Source organism: Mesoplodon densirostris, chromosome 3, assembly GCF_025265405.1.
Source record: "Mesoplodon densirostris isolate mMesDen1 chromosome 3, mMesDen1 primary haplotype, whole genome shotgun sequence".
NCBI classification, from domain to species: Eukaryota; Metazoa; Chordata; class Mammalia; order Artiodactyla; family Ziphiidae; genus Mesoplodon; species Mesoplodon densirostris.
Genome location: NC_082663.1, coordinates 139,914,380 through 139,931,573, shown reverse-complemented (window position 1 = coordinate 139,931,573; position 17,194 = coordinate 139,914,380). Strand labels below are relative to the sequence as shown.

Sequence of the window (17,194 nt, the reverse complement as noted above, 5' to 3'; positions counted from 1 at the left end):
CAAAGCAATGAGTTGTGACAAGAAGGCCAGCCAGCACCCCATGCAAGTTTGGCATATGATAAAAATGAAAACGAGAAAGGCATAATGAGACAGTGATTTCTCTTGATAGTGACATAATTTTAAAGTTAAATATTCGACTTGCAAGGCTCATTTTCAAGGAGCTTTATCATATCCTAGAGTAAAAAAAAGAGATCAGAGAGGGTCGATGAGACTTGGTCATAGGGGCTAACACAACTCCCCTCACCACTCCGGCCAGTTGGAGAGGTGTGGCCTCTGGTTGGTGAGTTGTATGTGGCTCTCTGTGAAGGAGCCCAGCCTCAGATGGCCCAGCCTGGGCACCTTTACCAGCTCACCAGCCGTGCCCGGCACTTCTTGGGGGTGCTGCAGTGACTGTGCGATGGGCCCCTGCCCTCTGTGGGGAGACAAGACGATAAGCAAATTGGTAAACTAAGGAAGGTCCACCAGTCATGAGAAAGCAGAGCAGGGCCTGGCCTGGAAGTGTCGGGGTGAGGAGGGGGGCGTGATCCCGCAGGTGGAGCCAGCTGGCAGGCTATCGCTGCTGCGGTGACATCTGAGCTAACACCTGAACGATAAGCCATCTGAGGACTAGTACATGTCAAGGCTCTGAAGTGGAAACGCTCCGTGTGTCCTTGAAACCGGAAAAAGGCTGAGGCAGGGTGAGCCAGGGGATGGTGAGATGGAGTCGGAGAAGCGGGACTGAGGCCAGCTACTTAGACCTACATGAGCTGCTGGTTTTCAAGACCCAACACCTTGAGTCTGCAGAATTCTTGCCGAAAGCTCTTAAGTACCGTAGGTTAGGCTAGATGGGGTATGTTTTACTGACAAGGAAGCAGGCGGGGCTGAAGTTGTTGTTGGGTGCAGGCCAGCCAGCCTCATAATACCACCCCTTGGTGATCTGGCAGCTCTCCCCGGATCCCAGGAGCATGCTGCTGACCCCCCTGACTAGACCAGTTGTACTAGTGGCCGCTGTTGGGGGTGTCTGTGTCCCCTTGGAAGAGGGGCAGCTGGTGGAATCGCAGACATGAGAACGGGCATTTCTGTGGACCCACAAGTTCCATGCTTTCCCCTCCCCCACTTTCCTCATCCCCAGGGCAGCAACACCCTACCTGGGGCCCCCAGAGGGCCGCCCAGTCCAGCTCTCATGGCCATATGTGAGGGGAGGCCCCTTCCAGCCACCAGGGTCTGTTCCCATTGACTGGAGGCCTGCAGCTGCTAAGCTGACCTTAAACCCAGCCCTTTCCAGGAGACCCAGCTCCAAGGGGGAGGTTGTCCAGTGTTGGATTTTTAGCCAAGTAGGCATCGGATTCTTGCTGCTGACATACCCTGAGAGCCCCAGAAATGAGGCAGCAAGTTCATTGTGTTTGCGCAACGAATGTCTGGACCCTCATCATCCCAGAGGCATGATCTGTTGGGGCCCATGGGACCCAGAAACCAATCCTGCCTCAGCTCAGCTTGTCTGACCATTGCTCCTTCTGTGGGCATCTCAGTGTCAGCGTATGAGCTCGTTCCAGGCTCTTGACTTAAAGACAGCAAGCCTCTTTATTAAAGCTCCTTTATGTGCATCTTTACATCTCCTCTGAACTGTTCAATGACAGACCTGGGGTGGCTTAGGAAATTCCTGTAATGCAGCAGGTAAAACACTATCTCAGTTCTTGCTGCCTGAGCCTTTGCAATTTGAATCTGGTCCGTAAATTCTGATGAGTTTTTTTTTTTTTTTTGATAAATCCTTGCTGTCTTAAAGCATTCTACTCCCTAACCCAAACCCTGGGTAATGTGTTATCCCTTTCTTCCCAAAATTGCTTTCTGGATTCCTGGTGCTCACATCAGGATCCCACTGATTTAGATGATAAGAGAGACCTGGTCAGAAAAGCAGATGAAAGGAAACATCTCTACACAAAGGGGCAGAGACGCTGTGAAACGTGCTGTGATGGGAGCCCCAAAAGTCAGAGGTGACACACCTAGAATAAGCAGTTGAAGAGGCCTGCCACCAAGTGCCCGAGGGGCCTGGATGCCTCTGAGTTGGAGGTGCTCTGGCCCTGGTGGACCCTGGCATTTGCTTTTCTTAAGTAGAACTGGAGCAGGTGGTGTAAGAGGTCACAGGTGCATGAGGTGGCCCAGCCCCAATGCACTGAAACCACAGCAGCTCGCTGGGCTCTCAGCTTCGTCTGCCGCAGCAGGGTCCTCGTGAATGTGGGACGCTCACAGGTGGTGGGCGTGCTCCTCAGAGGCCCGGGCTCCCCGACCAGCACCGCAGGGCCCTGCGTGCCCGCCTGTCATGCAGGTGCAGTCTTCACATCAGCCTCACTCACTGCCTGTCAGTGCCTTGTGTGTACTGACACCTCACGGGGGTCTGCTGTGTCACAGGGAGTGGGGTCAGGGTCAAAGAAGGATGGAGTACAGAATCCTGGCACTGTGGGCATTGAGAATGCCCCTGCCACTGCAAAGAAGGTCTGCAGGTGGAGGACAGAAGGCCAGGAAGGCTGGCATCGGTGCTGGGCCGGTTCTCGGGAGACAGTCCTTCCAAAATGAGTGGTCAGGAGGGTCCTCTCTAGTACACTTGAAGCCCCCTCCTGGAAGGGGATCACTTTCTGTCGTGGAAGGCTTTCCTTTGTGTCCCAGGCAGCGGGGATGGAAGGGCTGTTGGTAGATGGACCTGCTGGGTCTTTACATCCCTCTCAGTACAAAGATTTCAAGGCACTGTGATGGGGTGGAAAGAGGCGCAGACTGGCCACTGGGTGAGACTGATCGAGTCAGCATTAACCTCTCTGAGCCTCAGTTTGCCCTCTTACAGAACAGGGATCCTGTCTGCCCTCTTGGCTCGTGGAGGGTTTTCTGCTAAAATGAACATGAAAACACTTCAGTAGTGTGTATTTGCAGGTGATAAAAAGCTTGAGGATTAACTTCTGAAAAACCCTTTCAGCCAACAGTAAACTGGGTGGTGCCAGTGGCAGACAAGATGCGATTTGATGAGATATTCCTGAAGACCGACCTGGACCTGGACGGCTATGTGAGCGGCCAGGAGGTGAAGGAGATCTTCATGCACTCGGGCCTCACCCAGAACCTTCTAGCACACATATGGTAAGAGCAGATGGATGGACATCTCTTCCTAAGTACAGGGGGTCTTGCTGTGTGAAAGTTAACGGCTGTGGGTGGCTCACACGTTGAGTGAGACTTGTGCTGTGTGAAGGGCCGGAGCGGGTGAGCAGGACAGGAGGGAGCGGTAGTCAGGGCTGAGTGTAGAGACCTGTACCCTGTATTGCGTGCATGTCAGTTCACTCTCCTCCAGCAGGAAGGTCTCCTGTTTGGTCCCTCCAGAGAGCTCTGGGGCAAGTTCTTGCTAGTGGTTATGCAGCCTTCAACCCAGCCAGTGAGGGTGCAGGTGCTCGGCCCCACCCCCCTCTGGTGGGAGGGTGCAGTAAGGGGCCCAGAGGCTCCGGCAGGGCCACCCTGGGCATCAGGGCTGTGGCCATCTCTCCTAGAGGCCCTGCCCTGTGAAGGTCAGTGACACGGCTGGTGGGAGAGGGTGAGATCGGTCTGCACCTCAGGGCTGGTCGAGGAGCCGTCTTCACCCCCACTTTCCTCCAGGGCTGGCGGAGCAATCTTCATGGCACCGGGATGGCTCCTTTGGTAACTAGCCAGTGGTGAAAGTCGCTTCCTAGCTTTCTCTGGAGAGAAAGCCCTCCCACTTTAGAGGGCTTCACTTGGGAGTTGTAAGAAGAGAATTTCCATGTAATTCTGGAGGGATGAACCCCTCCAAATAGAGCTGTGAAATTCACTGTGACTTGGGGAAATAACCATCCTTAACAGTAATTCAGAGATAGCCACGTTACAAGGTGAGGCCCTGCTGGAGAAAACGGGCTGCCCCTTCTCAAGAAGCACACGACACCTAGTCAGTTAGCAAAAGACTGTGGGAAGCCTGGCCCCTTGTGACGAGTCAGGGGCAGTCTCTATCAGGCCCTTCAGATCCAATGCCCCCTTTATCATGCTGAAATGCATGTGCACGGAATTCAAATTATACCCCGATCATAACATAGAGTAATTTATAACATGTATCTCAGCCTGTAAGTGACATGACAGTAGGTAAATGACACAACGAAATCACAAATACGCTTGGATTAAAAAGAAAACACGCAGAAGGCGTTGCATACAGGGAAAAAAAGGCAAGGACAGAAAGAGTGAGCTCTAGAATAACCACTGGGACAGTGAAAGGACAGTCTGGGTTTGTTTGCAGGTGGCCGGGTGTGGGAGCATATCCAAAGTGGAGATAACAAGCCAAGAAGGATTGAAGGGACAAAACAAGGACGTAGGCCTGTCCCCCGCAGTGCCCGGCACTGTGCCGCTCAGCGTGGTGTCCGAATAAGCACAGTAATTCTGCCCTGGGTGGACGCGGACAGAGTACCCCTGCACGTGGGCCTGGGGGCCCCTGCTTCTTCAGAGACCAGGGAGCAGGGACGGGCCAGAGAGATGGGACCGCAGCCCGAGAGCTGCTGTGGGCTGGGTGTGCAGCAGGACTGGCCCTCTCCAGCAGCATCAGGAGAAATAGTTGCAGCTCGACATTATCACACCCCGCCCTTGAACTGTGACAAGAACAAAGACATTTTGAAAACAGCCTTGAATAGAGACATTTACAGGGATCTTCCACCAGCCCTGTTCGCTCACAGTGTTTGGCCCTGAGTCTGTTACACGTTCCTGGCTCTTCGCTCTGCATCAGGACATGGTTTCCCTAATCTCTCAGTAACTACGTGCAGTGGGAAGGAGACTGCGTGTTGAGTGGACAGAGTGAAGGGATGACATTTTTCACAGATGTGGAGGCCTTGTCCTTGCTGCATGAGGCTTCCCTTCCCGTACGGCCAACTCTCGGTGACCACGGGTGTGGCAGAGCTTCCACACTGCCTTGCCCATGTGCCACGACACCAGAAGGCCACGAGGGCGGGGCCACCTTAGCAGCGAGGGACTGTCCCCTGTGTAGCCATGCCTGGCTTTCCAGGCCCCGTCCCCTCATGATGACAACCCCAAGTGCTGCTTGTCATCCCCATTGAAGACCAGCGGCCCAGGCTATTCAGATAACCCAAGGCTGCAGGAACCAGCTGACGGTCTGAGTGTGTGCACTCGGCTCCAGCTTCCATTTACACAGGAATGTGAATCGCATCCACTACCTGCACACCTGCCAGCTGCGTGTCTCCTAGCTGCTAACAGGGCTTCCCAAGGGACCGGCTCCTTATCCCGTGGGTGGGGCTTGGCGGTTCTCCAATTGGGAGAAGAGCCCCCTCCTGCCCCGACGCTCTGGTGGGGGGCTGGGACTGCTCCCCAGGAGGGGGATGTTCAGTAGAAAAGGAGCTGCAGCTGTGGCCCGTTGTTTTTATCGTTTCTGTTGTCCATTTTTTAGAAGTGTGGGTTCCGTGTACTTGGAACCGATTCTGGTGTTTGTGATGTGTAATTAGCATCCCCACATTTCTCCCAGGGCCCTGGCCGATACGAGGCAAACGGGGAAGTTAAGCAAAGACCAATTCGCGTTAGCTATGTATTTCATTCAGCAGAAGGTCAGTAAAGGCATCGATCCCCCTCAAGTCCTCTCGCCGGACATGGTCCCACCTTCAGAGAGAGGCACTCCCATCCCGGTGAGTAGCCGCTGGCCCATCCCTATCGTGTTTGCGTCGCTTCCCTCAGCCCGCCACCAGGTGGCGCTGGCAGCCTGCCCAGCCTTCACTAGGGCCACTCGGGGTGTGTCTGGGCTGCCCAGATGGTTCCCAGGTTGGGGGCTGGAGACATGATTTTATCCCTTATTCTAAGACCTACTAGCCCATGCTGTGCTGTGAGGTCAGCTAGCCAATTTGTAATTCTTTGTCTGAATTTGGTTGCAGGACAGTTCAAGTTCTCTTGGATCGGGGGAGTTTACTGGTGTGAAGGAACTTGATGATATCAGTCAGGAGATCGCCCAGTTACAAAGGTATGTTAAAGCGTCTCCTTCCCTTCAGATTCCAACCAAATCTACGTCCCAGGTTGTTATCGGAAGTAGCAGAGGCTTGTGAACCATGTGGCGAGTTGACCATTGTGAGTTTGTTCAGCAGAAATGAAGGGACACAGATTCTCCTGAGTTCCTGAATTGACTTAATGAGCTCAAGTACTGACATCCTCAGTGGGAGCTGGTGTGGGCTGTGGGGTCTCAGGCACATTGTTGCTAGGCGGCCCGCAGGGACACCCCCCCACCCCCACCCCCGGGCTCAGGAAGGCCTTGTAATTTCTGAACACATAAAGTGACGGAGTCTCAGGTAGTGACACTGCTGCTTAGGAGCAACAGGTCAACTCTGAGTCTCAGGCCTTGTGTCCAGGTTTCTGTCTTCACTTCCAGCGCCCACTGCTTTGGTTTCCCCACCTGTAAACAAGGGCTTTGGATGGGGTGTCTGTACTCTCAGAGTCTGGTGTAAAAGAATACATCTACTTCCTGTGTGCCCCTGTGATCTTCTGCAGAACACCATCCTCTTACCAGTTAATTCTGGGGGAGGGCTGGGGCCTGGGGTGCAACGAGCAGAAGGGCCAAAGGCACCCAGCCCTCCACAGGAGAGGGACTGTTTCTTGACCGAAAATGAAAACCACATTACTTTGCCAGAGCGAGCTGGATCCCACTCACAGCTGGATGCCCCTTGGGTGGTGTAGTTTGTGTCCTTGGTGGAGCAGAGCCCTGAGAAGCAGAGGCAGGTCAGGTGTCATGTGAGACTGGTTAGGTGGGTGGCTGGCTGGCTACAAAGCCTCAGCCTTGGCCGCCTGCTGAAGCCAAACCCTCTGCTTCATGCTCAGCCCAGAGGATGGCTCCCATTCTGTCATCGGCTCCCTGGGGCTGTATTTCCAAACCAGAGATCAGCACGTGCAGCCTGGCAAGGCTGAGAGGGTCTGTGAGGACGGAGGGCCAGTATCTTAGAGCCTGGGTGGGCCTGTTAATCAGGACTGCAGGTAGAGGAGGGAGGGGACCCTGTAATGCAAGGGTTGGGGTCTTGGAAGGGACAATGGTGTCCCAGTCAGGCCAGGGCTGCCTCTTCACAGCTGTGCAGCCTCTGGCAGCCTGGAGCGTTTCCTTGTGAAGGCGAGAGGCAAGCGTGTGCAGAGCAAGAGTGTGCAAGAAGCCAGGCCTGGGTGGCTTTGAGAGTGACCTTCAGGCCTGTTGCTTGGCGGTGTGGCGAAACACGCCTCTCCCCTTGACGTGACTCAGTCGTAATGGGTTGGATGTAAAGAGCACATTGTATCATTAGGTAGTTTTTAGACTTGTGGAAACGAACATGCGGACGCTCGCGATTCCATGTCTGGCCCAATGTCCCAGAGGGGGCCTTACTGTCGAGCAAGGGCTGGGTTCCCAGCAGGGGAGGCAGAGTATGTTGGCCACGTGAGGTTTCTGATGCCGAGGCAGCCCCTTCAGGCAGCTGTAACAAACTCTCACAGACTGGGGGCTTGAACAACAGGCCCATACTTACCCCCATCGTGGAGGCTGGAAGTCGAGGTAGAGGTGCAGACAGATCCAGTGTCTGATGGGGGCCATCTCCTGGTTCATAGACAGCGTCTTCTCGCCATGTTCTCAGGGTGGAGGGGCAAGGAGGTCTCTGGGGTCTCTCGTAAGGGCATTAATCCCATTCCTGCAGGCTCCACCGTCATGACCTAAGCATCTCCCAAAGGCCCCACCTCCAAAAACCATCACACTGGGGGGTTAGGGTTTCAACATATGAATTTGTGGGGGGCACAAACAGTCAGTCTCTAAGGAGGAGAGCAAGGCTGGTTGCTGCCCCGGGGGAGCTGTTTGCAGCTGAGGAGTCAGGCAGGGCCCCACCAAGCCCTGGTGTGCACAGCGGCCAGCCACAGCCTCCTGTGAGGGAGTAGCTGGGGTCAGCTGCCGGGCCCAGAGACCCTCACTGCTGCATCTTGCTGCCAGCCCTCTGGACTCCTCACCCGACTTTGCATCACTCCAAACTCCTCACCGTGGCTCCCCCAGCCGAGCTATGCCTTCCTGTTCCCATCGCCTAGAATGTTTTCCCATCATATATTCTATTCATAGGCCATGTCCTCAGAGTCCTTCCCTGGTCGTCCTATGCAGGACACTGCACACCCCCTTTCCTTATCCCACTGGATTTCCCTTCGTGGTACTTAGGTTGTGTGCCTTTGTGTGTTGATTTGTCGCCTGTCTCTCTCACTGGCCTGTGAGCTCCGTGAAGGCAGGGCCTCTCTCCGTGTGTCTTCGTGTCTTCAGTGCTCAGTCTTCTGAGCAGTTGTTGCTCACCATTCATGAGCGAGTGTGCATAGGATTTAGAGAATGTATTCATTTTCTCTTGCTGTGTATGGAATGGCTTAAAACAGCACAGATTTATTAGTGCACAGCTCTGTAGACCAGGAGTCTTGATAAGCTTAACTGGGCTTCTTGCTCAGGGCCTCACAAGGTCGAATTCAGGGTGTTGTCCAAGTAGGTGGGGATCTGAATCGAGTTCCTCAAAGTTGGGGGTCTGGGGTCTGCTTTCCGTGCTGTGTGGCCAGGGGCTCATTCTGCTCTGAGAGGCTGCCCGGTGCCTCCTCTCTCGTGACCCCTCCATCTTCAAAGTCAGCAGGGGCACATCCAGCCCTTCTCATCCTGGGCATTGCTTTGACATTCTCTGCTTGCACGGCCATGTTGGGGGCAAAGCCTCATGGCATCCACAGGTTCGACCCACACTTGTAGGGGAGGAGGTCAGGTAGGGCAGATGGTCACTGGGGGCGTTCCTATACTTCAGCCCCCACTGAGTGGGGTCAGCCCGGGTGGGTTTCTGTGGGAGGGATGGGATTGGGTCTTGAGAAGTTGGGATACTGGGGGAATGGTCAACTCATTCACTCTATCTGTGCTTTCATGAACTATTTTTAAACACACAGAGAGAAATACTCACTGGAGCAAGACATTAGAGAAAAGGAAGAGGCAATCAGACAGAAAACCAATGAAGTACAGGTAAGCACATGGCTGGTTTTGGAGGGATCAACCTGGTGTCACACGCAGTGCAGGGAGTTCCCAGCAGTGACGGTGGAGCAGGGCAAAGTGGGGGCACCAATGCACTCACTGGAAACTTGAGCTTTTGGGGGCTTCCAAGTGATTTTTTTTTTAGTTTCCTATACCATAAGTAGTGGATTTTTTAAAAATTGAGATGTACAATTCACATAACGTAAAATCTACTGTTCTGAGGTGTACAGTTCAGTGGTGTTTAGCATGTTCAGTGTGTTGCTTAACCGCCACCTCTGTCTAGTTCCAGAACATCTCCATCACCCCAAAAGGAGACCCCGTCCTCCTTAGCCGTCTCTCCCCATTCCCCCTCCCAGCCCCTGACAACCACGAATCCACTCTCTGTCCCTATGGGTTTGTCTGTTCTGGACATTTCATATAAAGGGAATCATATAACATTCAGCTTTTTGTGTCTGGTTTCTTTCACTCAGCCTGAAGTTTTGAGGTTCAGACAGTGACCTCTAACCTGTTCTCAGGACAGTCCTGCTTGGAGAGTCTCCTTGTGGGTAGTGGTGACAGCGACACTGGGGGTCTGACTGCTGGGGCTCAAACCTGGCTCGCCTTAGCAGCTGTGTGACCTTGGGCAAGTTACTTAACATCTCTAGGCCTTGCGTGACGTTGGTAGTGAGTGGTCTGCTCTCCTGGGCGCTGGGCTGGAGCGTGGGGTCTGGCATGTGCTCAGCACTCACTCGTCGTCTGGGCAGAGGGAGGCTGTGCCAGAAGCGAAATGGTCAGTGTGTGGGAGCTGCACCCTTGAAGAGACATCGGTTCCGAGATGTCTCAGGTTTGAATGAATAGAGACGGCTCTGCCATCGTGAGGAGACTCGAGTTGTCTGTGGGGCTCTGAGAGCGTGGCTGAGCTGTGCCGCTGGGCCTGACAGTCTCTGCGTGGGGCTTCGAGTGCTCCGAGCTCAGAGCCGGGGAAGGAGGAGCAAGGCTGAGCAGTCAGCGCTGCAGCCCCCACGGCTTGGCCAGGGGACTGTGGATGGGTGGCTCAGCCTCCTGGCCTCCGTCTTCCCACCTGGCAGTGAGGATCAGCACCAAGAGCAGCATCTGGCCGCCGTGCGCACCGCCTAAGTGGCTGGTTCTTTCTGGGCCACCTCCTAGGGCAGTGACCTGAGCCAGGCCAGGGGAAGCAGCACCTGACTCAGTCAGGCTCATGGGGTGCTGGGCGGCCCTCTTTCCCCCTCCCCTGAGCCTGTCCGCAAAGGGGCTGTAGGATTCCATGAGATACCCAGTGGACAGATGGCACGCAGTGCCTGCCCGCCGGCTGCGGGAAATGTCCTCTGTCGTAGCTGCCATCTGCAGGTTGGGTAGGGTGGATGCTTTGGGACTCTCATTGGTTCACACTGTGCAGTGTCCAGGCTCTTCTTTCCTGGCTTCTCACTCTGTACACGTTGGCATCGGGGGTTGGGCCTTAGATGGTCCCCTGGAATGTTTTGGATCAGAAGGCAGGGAACAGCCTGCCTCTACCATCGTGTTTTGTTTTGTTTTTGTTTTTTTTTTTTGCTCAAATGAGTTGCATCATTTATATGACCACAGGTGAAGTGACTCTATTTTTCTGGGTGTTTGTATGTTCATCCTATCATTTTATTCTCACCTCAGCCCTCTGATTTCCACCCATGTCCTAGAACTGACCCCTCAGACACAGTTCCCTGTCACCCGTATCACCTCACCCCCATCCTTTCAGCTGTTTGGTGTGGTGGCGCTGGCCTCATCTTCCCTTTCACCTTGGCCCTGGCCCGGCTGGCCATGTGGGTCCCTGGGCAGTTCTCCCTCCTGTTGTGTCTGGGTCACTCTGCACGAGCTGTGGTTTGCATTCCCAAAGCTGGGGATCTGGGTGCTGTGATGTCCTTTGGCTCCAGGGAAACCAGTCACCGGGTCTCTGGCACCTGCTCCTGTGTGATTCTAAGAAAGCCATTGGGTCACTGTGATGTCTGGGGGTGCTTTCTCCTCTGGTCTGCGGCAGGCTCAGCAAGGCCACCCGAAACCCTCGCTACTGGGCTCTGTCAGTGCACTCCTGCAGCCTTTGAGATGCTGGCGTCCATGTGGGCCCCGATGGCCCCTCAGAGCTGGAGGGGGCCCAGCTCCAGCCAGGCCAGCCCCTGTCCCATGGGAGCATCACGTGTACTCCAACCAGGACAGGCCTCTGCTGTCGTGTGATGGCAGCTCCTTGGTCAGGGACAGAACACTACATACATTTTAAAGTTCCCGTGTGAAAACCAGGTTTGATTTTGGTTCCTGCTGTCTTTTCCCAGATGGGTTTGGCCAGGAGATCATGTGCCATGCCTGCCAGCACAGGCTGCAGGTCAGGGCCCAGCATCGAGTAGCAGGCCTTGGTCCTCAGGTTAGTTTATGTTTGGTTTTAAGCAGTGGGAGCTTCAGCTTCAGCCCCCTCAGGCCTCCCCTTCCCCCTCCTGCCCTGGGGATCTCCATTTCCATGACGACTGTCTTAGTGAGAACCTGCAGCATCTTTGCCTGGTTTACTGTTTCATTTTGTTTTTGTAACAACAGCTTCACTGAGACGTAATTCACATACTATACAATTCATCCATTTAAAGTGTATAATTCAGTGGTTTTTAGCATATGCACAGAGTTGTACAGCCATCGCCACAGTCAGTTGCAGAACACTTTCATCACTCCAAAAAGAAACCCCCTACCCATTAGCGATCCCCAGTCCTTCCCCAGCCCTTGGCAACCACTAATCTACATTCTTTTCTCTGGATTTTCCTGTTCTGGACATTTCATATCAATGGGATCACATACTATGTGGCGTTTTGAGTCTGGCCTCTTTTCACTCAGTGTAGTTTTCAAGGTTCATTCATGTTGTTGCATGTGTCAGTGCTTCATTCCTTTTTATGACTGAATAATGCTTCAGTGTATGGCTGTTTTATTCATTGCTTCATTAGTTGATGGTTGTGTTTTTCTACTTTTTAGCTATAGCAAGTAATGCCACTGTGAATATTAATGTGCAAGTTTTTGTGTGGATATATGATTTCACTTCTCTTAGGTGTGTGTGTATATATATACATTTAAGAGTGAAATTGCGGGTCACATGGTAACTGTATGTTTAACCCTTTGAGGAGTTGCCGGACTGTTTTCCAAAGTGGCTGTACCATTTTTCATTCTCACTTTCTCCACATCCTCGCCAGCACTTGATATTTTCCACTTTTTATTACAGCCTTCCTAGTGGGTGTGGAGTGGTAGCTCATTGATGCTGTCCCTGACGTTGATGAGCATCTTTTCACGTACTTATTGGCCATTTGTGTATTTTCTCTGGAGAAAAGCTAATTCAGATCCTTTGCCCATTTTTAAATTGGGTTATTTGTCTTTTTATAGCTGAGTTGTAAGAGTTCTTTATATTTTCTAGATAAGTTCCCTTATCAGATAAATGATTTGCAAATATTATGTCCCCATCTTTGGGTTGTCTTTTCACTTCCTTGATGGTTGTACCCGGGCCTTCGGCAATGAAAGTGAGGAGTCCTAACCACTGGACTGCCAGGGAATTCCCTGAAGCACAGAAGTTTAAAATTTTCCAGTTATTTATTCCGTTTTTTTGCTTTTGCTTTTGGTATCATATCCAAGAATCCATTGCCAAATCCAAGGTCACAAAGATTTACCACACATTTTCTTCTAAGAGTTTTATAGTTTTAGCTGTTACATTTAGGTCTTTGATCCATTTTGAGTGAATTTTTACATAATATGTGAAGTAGGGGTCCAACTTCATTGTTTTGCATGTGGAGGGCCAGTTGTCCCAGAACCATTTCTTGAAGAGACTAATCTTTCCCCCACTGAATGGTCTTGGCACCATTTTCAAAAATCAGTTGGTCATAGACATGTGGATTTATTTCTGAACTCTCAGTTTTATCCCATTGATTTCTGTCTTTCCTTATGCCACTATCACACTGTCTTGATTACTGTTGCTTTGTAGTAAGTTTTGACATTGGAAAGTGTGAGTCCTCCAACCTGGTATTTTTCAAGATTGTTTTGGCTATTCTGATGAGATCAGGCCCATTCAGTGTGGTATGGCCGTAGACTGTTTTGGCTATTCTGGATCCCTTTCATTTCCTTATAAATTTTGGAATCTGCTTGTCAGAAGCTGGCTGGCGTTCCAGTGGGGATTGCTCTGAGTCTGTAGGTTGTCTGGGTTTTTTCTGTCTTCTCTTTGCTCAGACACCTCCCCCACTTTGACCCCAGCACTCTTCCTAACCAGAAGCTGGCAGGTCGTCTTCCCGTGGGATTTTCCATGGCTACAGTGGGCCTGACCCTCCTTCCTCCTTCGTCTCCCCCTCCCCCATCACTTGTCCTTCCCTCAGATGTGGCAAGCCCACATTCCCTACTCTGCCATTAGCTTCCTATCAAACATTCATTGTTAGCTCTCCCAAACTTGTCCAGCTTGAGATCTGTTCTTAAAGGTCAGGGGCAAGGAGACTGGGGAGCAGAGAACCTAGCCCCCCAGAATAGCTCAGAGGTGTGTTTTGGCTGTTGAGAGAGGAGAGAGAGCCGTGATTTTTTTGTCCTCAAAGCAGGGAGAGGGAGACCCTGCACCTCCTTCCAGTTTTCTTCTGAAATGATGTCAGCCACCAGCAGCCCCGGCCAGCCCTGGGGATTGGCCTCACCACTCCTGTCCTCCCTGACCGCCCAACAGTCCCCTCAGGTCTGCCCCTTCCTTTGATACCCATGGCCACAACCTCACCCAGGCTGCCATCACCTCTCCCTGGGCCCCAGCTTGAGTCCCCTCCCCACTGTCAGCCCCATAGACCATGCTCTCCCCGCCCATCCCATCCCTGCTTTAGTTATCTATCTTACAGGTAGGTAAGACATCCCATAAGACATTCGCCTGGTTGAAAATGGACCCCTCCTGCTCCCCCCTGTACCCCCAGAGGTGTAGTCCATCAGCTCCCATGAGGCCCTCCAGAAAGGTCGTGTGTGTGTGTGTAAGGAGAGACGTCTGTGCATATTCCCCCCTTCCTAATTGCACAAATGCCACTGTGCCTCACACGTGTGCTCTGCTGCATGCCTCGTTCATTTCACATTATAACTCGGTTACAAGGTGGAGGATCCCTCAGGGTGGGCTGTGCTATAAGTCCAGCCAACTCCGCCTGTGGAAATTTGCATTGTTGACAGATTTTGCCATCACAAACATTGCACGTTTTCACTTGCGCCATCCCCCTCTAGGATCCTTTCCCTAGAGGCCTAACGGTCGAGTCTGAAGACACCTGCACTGGTCATCTCGTTAGATAAAGCCCACGTGGAGGAGCTTTAGCAGCTGAGAATCATCATGTCCTGCTCCCATTTTGGATGTCCGCAGGGGCTTCCCACTGCAGAAGCCAGTGCCCTCTTTGGCATGGCCTGTGGGGCACGGCCTCTGGTGCTCTCGGCCCGCTTTCCTTTGATCCAGCTGGAGCACGGCACCCCCTTCTCTTCGGGGTCCTCTGCGGCCCCATCCACTCTTCACATTCCTGGCTCTTTGCCTGGCTACCACCTGCTTGTCCTTTGGGTCCATCGAAGTGGTGCTTCCTTGAGCTCTTGCCCACCTGTGCAGCATCAGTATGGTCTCCCCATGCCCCCGTGACTCTGACCGGCAGTCTGACCCATGCTGTCCCATGTTCGTCTCAGTTCATTTGTGTCTGGGTGATGCCCTTCCCGCCCCAGTGATGACCACATGTCACTGGAGAGCTCTTCTTGCCAGGAACCCAGCCCCTCTCCTGGTGCCTGGCCTCTCTTAGGCCATCAGTAAATATTTGCTGAGGGACTTAGTGAGAGGTTCAGCGGAGGCCGCCACACTGAGATGTGTGTGGTATTCCCTGTGGAGTGTGCGGTTTTGTAGGACATCTTGGGGGCTCCAGCCCAGGCTGTGACAGTGTTAACTTGGACGTGCCCCATGTGAACAAGTCTCGAGTAAATTCATGCCACCCTCCCCTAGGAATTGCAAAATGATTTAGACCGGGAAACAAGCAGTTTGCAAGAGCTGGAAGCTCAGAAACAGGACGCCCAAGACCGCCTCGACGAAATGGATCAGCAAAAGGCCAAGCTCCGAGACATGCTGAGCGACGTCAGGCAGAAGTGCCAGGATGAGACCCAGATGGTAAGTCATCATCCCCTGTCTCCCCGCTGAGCCCAGCAGGGGAAGGAGGCTTCTTACGGACTTCCCTGAGCTCACCATGACCCTCTCAGCTCAAGGCTGAGACGTCTACTGGTTTAATAGAGTAGTTGAACGTATCATGTGGAAAAGTGTCCAAGCATTTGTGGCCTGACCTCAGTCTCATCCGCCATGTCACATGTATAAGCGTGAACCCGTGTGTGCACACCACTCTGACCCATGCCCCACAGCACGGTGTGGGCACGTGTCTCCCCTCCCCTGGTGTCTTAGCTGCTTGTTACAAACAAGGGAGGCTGCAGCTTCAGCAGACTGTAAAACCCTTACATCCTGGTCTGAGGCCTCTTGTGGGGACATTGAGCCCCAGGGGACAGACAGATTGCCTATGCTTGTCCCAGGTGTGGAGAGGGGTCCCTGTAAAGGAAGCCAGGCGTCTGGCTTTCAGGCTGGTGTCCTCTTCCCTGGGTCAGCTTGTTTCAAGAACATGAGCCAGAATTCTTCCTTGAAGTCGTGTTTCATCTCATTTCAGATTTCCTCACTGAAGACGCAGATCCAGTCTCAGGAATCCGACCTCAAGTCCCAGGAAGACGACCTGAACCGGGCCAAATCTGAGCTGAACCGACTGCAGCAGGAGGAGACGCAGCTGGAGCAGAGCATTCAGGCTGGGAAAGTTCAACTGGAAACCATCATCAAGTCCCTGAAATCCACGCAGGACGAGATCAACCAGGTACCTCCGAGGGGGTGGGGCGGGGCCTGCCGCCACTGGCTGTGGCTGGGGGTTTCTGGGGTTCCTGCCAAGTGGGGTGGCTGCCACGAGCAGAGCAGTCACAGAGGGGTGTGCGACCGGCGGTCCCAGGTGTCTGCGCCGCAGTAGTTGTTTTCTTTGCTCTCACCCACCTCCCTTTCTTCTTGGAAGCCTTCATTCAGCCTGAAGGTGAAGTGCTGAGAACACCCCCAGCGTGTGTTCCACCATCGTGTTGACTTTGGCCTGGTGGTGTCTGCTTTGCCTCACCGGCCTTCCACTTCCCCACCTGAGTGCACATCATTTTCATGGAGCGGGCGGGGTCTGGGTGAGGACATAAAGTTAACTCATTTGGAGAGAGCCTTGGGTTCAGGACATGCTCTCCCCAGCCTTGGTCCTCGTACAAGCAAGAGGGACAGAATCCAAGACACCTTCCAGCACCCCTCTGTCCCCATGTATTGATAGTTCAAAGACCAGCACATCCTCTCAGGAGCATCACCCCACATGGGCCCCTGTCCAGGCACCCCTCCCTGTCCTGCTCTGGGGTGAAGGCCTTGAGGCCTGTGGCCGCTGCCCACCAGCAGAGGGAGAGCTCTTTTCCTGCTCCCCTGTATGTAACGGCCAAAGGCCTCCTTGCTGGCCCTCGAGTGTCGCACCTACAGAGTGAGGGTGATGTTTGTTTGACCTTGGCAATATCTAAATGCGTGTTTGTGCTTCCTTTCTTTTGACTGACTCGATCTCTTTGCTCTTTTTGCCAGTTTACTGGCAAAAGTTGATCACAAACTCAAATCTCGGGGATTTAATACCATATATTGTGCTTTTTTGTTAATTAATACCTGTAGGGTTATCTTATGTCTTTTTCCTCCCAGCCTTTGGAATTTATAAAACAGATAGGAGCTGAGACATAAATGTATGTTAGTGATAATGATAATGATATTAAAAATGATAGCTACTGCTTATTAAGGCCCACCCTGCTGGACACCGCAAGAGGGGTTTTACCCGTCATTTCCAATGCTCCATCTTGGAGAAGAGGAAACAGAGAGGTTAGATCACCAGTGCGTATGAGACAGTTAAGATAAAGCTGGGATCTGTCTGATGTCACAGATTGCCTTCCTTCTCCTGGCCTCATGTGCCTCCTCCAGGAGCAAGGAGGCTCAAATGGGGTGATAAAATCCCACAAAGGAAAGTGACCGCTGAATATCACTTTGAATAGATTGTGAATCTGGATTTTGTCCCATTTCAGTTCCTTCTGAGTCAACAAATGTCTGACCACTTGCCTTTCTCAGGGACCGCCTGGGGCAGCAGAAGGGTCTCGTCTTGGTTTACAAGC

General features: G+C 52.8%; 1 protein-coding gene across 11 annotated transcripts in view; it reads left to right on the top strand.

The window, feature by feature from the left end:
- Nucleotides 1–17,194, top strand: part of EPS15L1 (epidermal growth factor receptor pathway substrate 15 like 1) — a 100,349-nt gene that overhangs the window by 42,373 nt on the left and 40,782 nt on the right. For all 11 annotated transcript variants that reach the window (XM_060093821.1, XM_060093822.1, XM_060093820.1 and 8 more), the window contains 6 exons: nucleotides 2,942–3,099; nucleotides 5,483–5,639; nucleotides 5,883–5,968; nucleotides 8,902–8,974; nucleotides 14,949–15,110; nucleotides 15,652–15,849. In XM_060093821.1, the coding sequence (XP_059949804.1) occupies nucleotides 2,942–3,099; nucleotides 5,483–5,639; nucleotides 5,883–5,968; nucleotides 8,902–8,974; nucleotides 14,949–15,110; nucleotides 15,652–15,849 (834 nt within the window). The remainder of the gene's footprint in view (nucleotides 1–2,941; nucleotides 3,100–5,482; nucleotides 5,640–5,882; nucleotides 5,969–8,901; nucleotides 8,975–14,948; nucleotides 15,111–15,651; nucleotides 15,850–17,194) is intronic.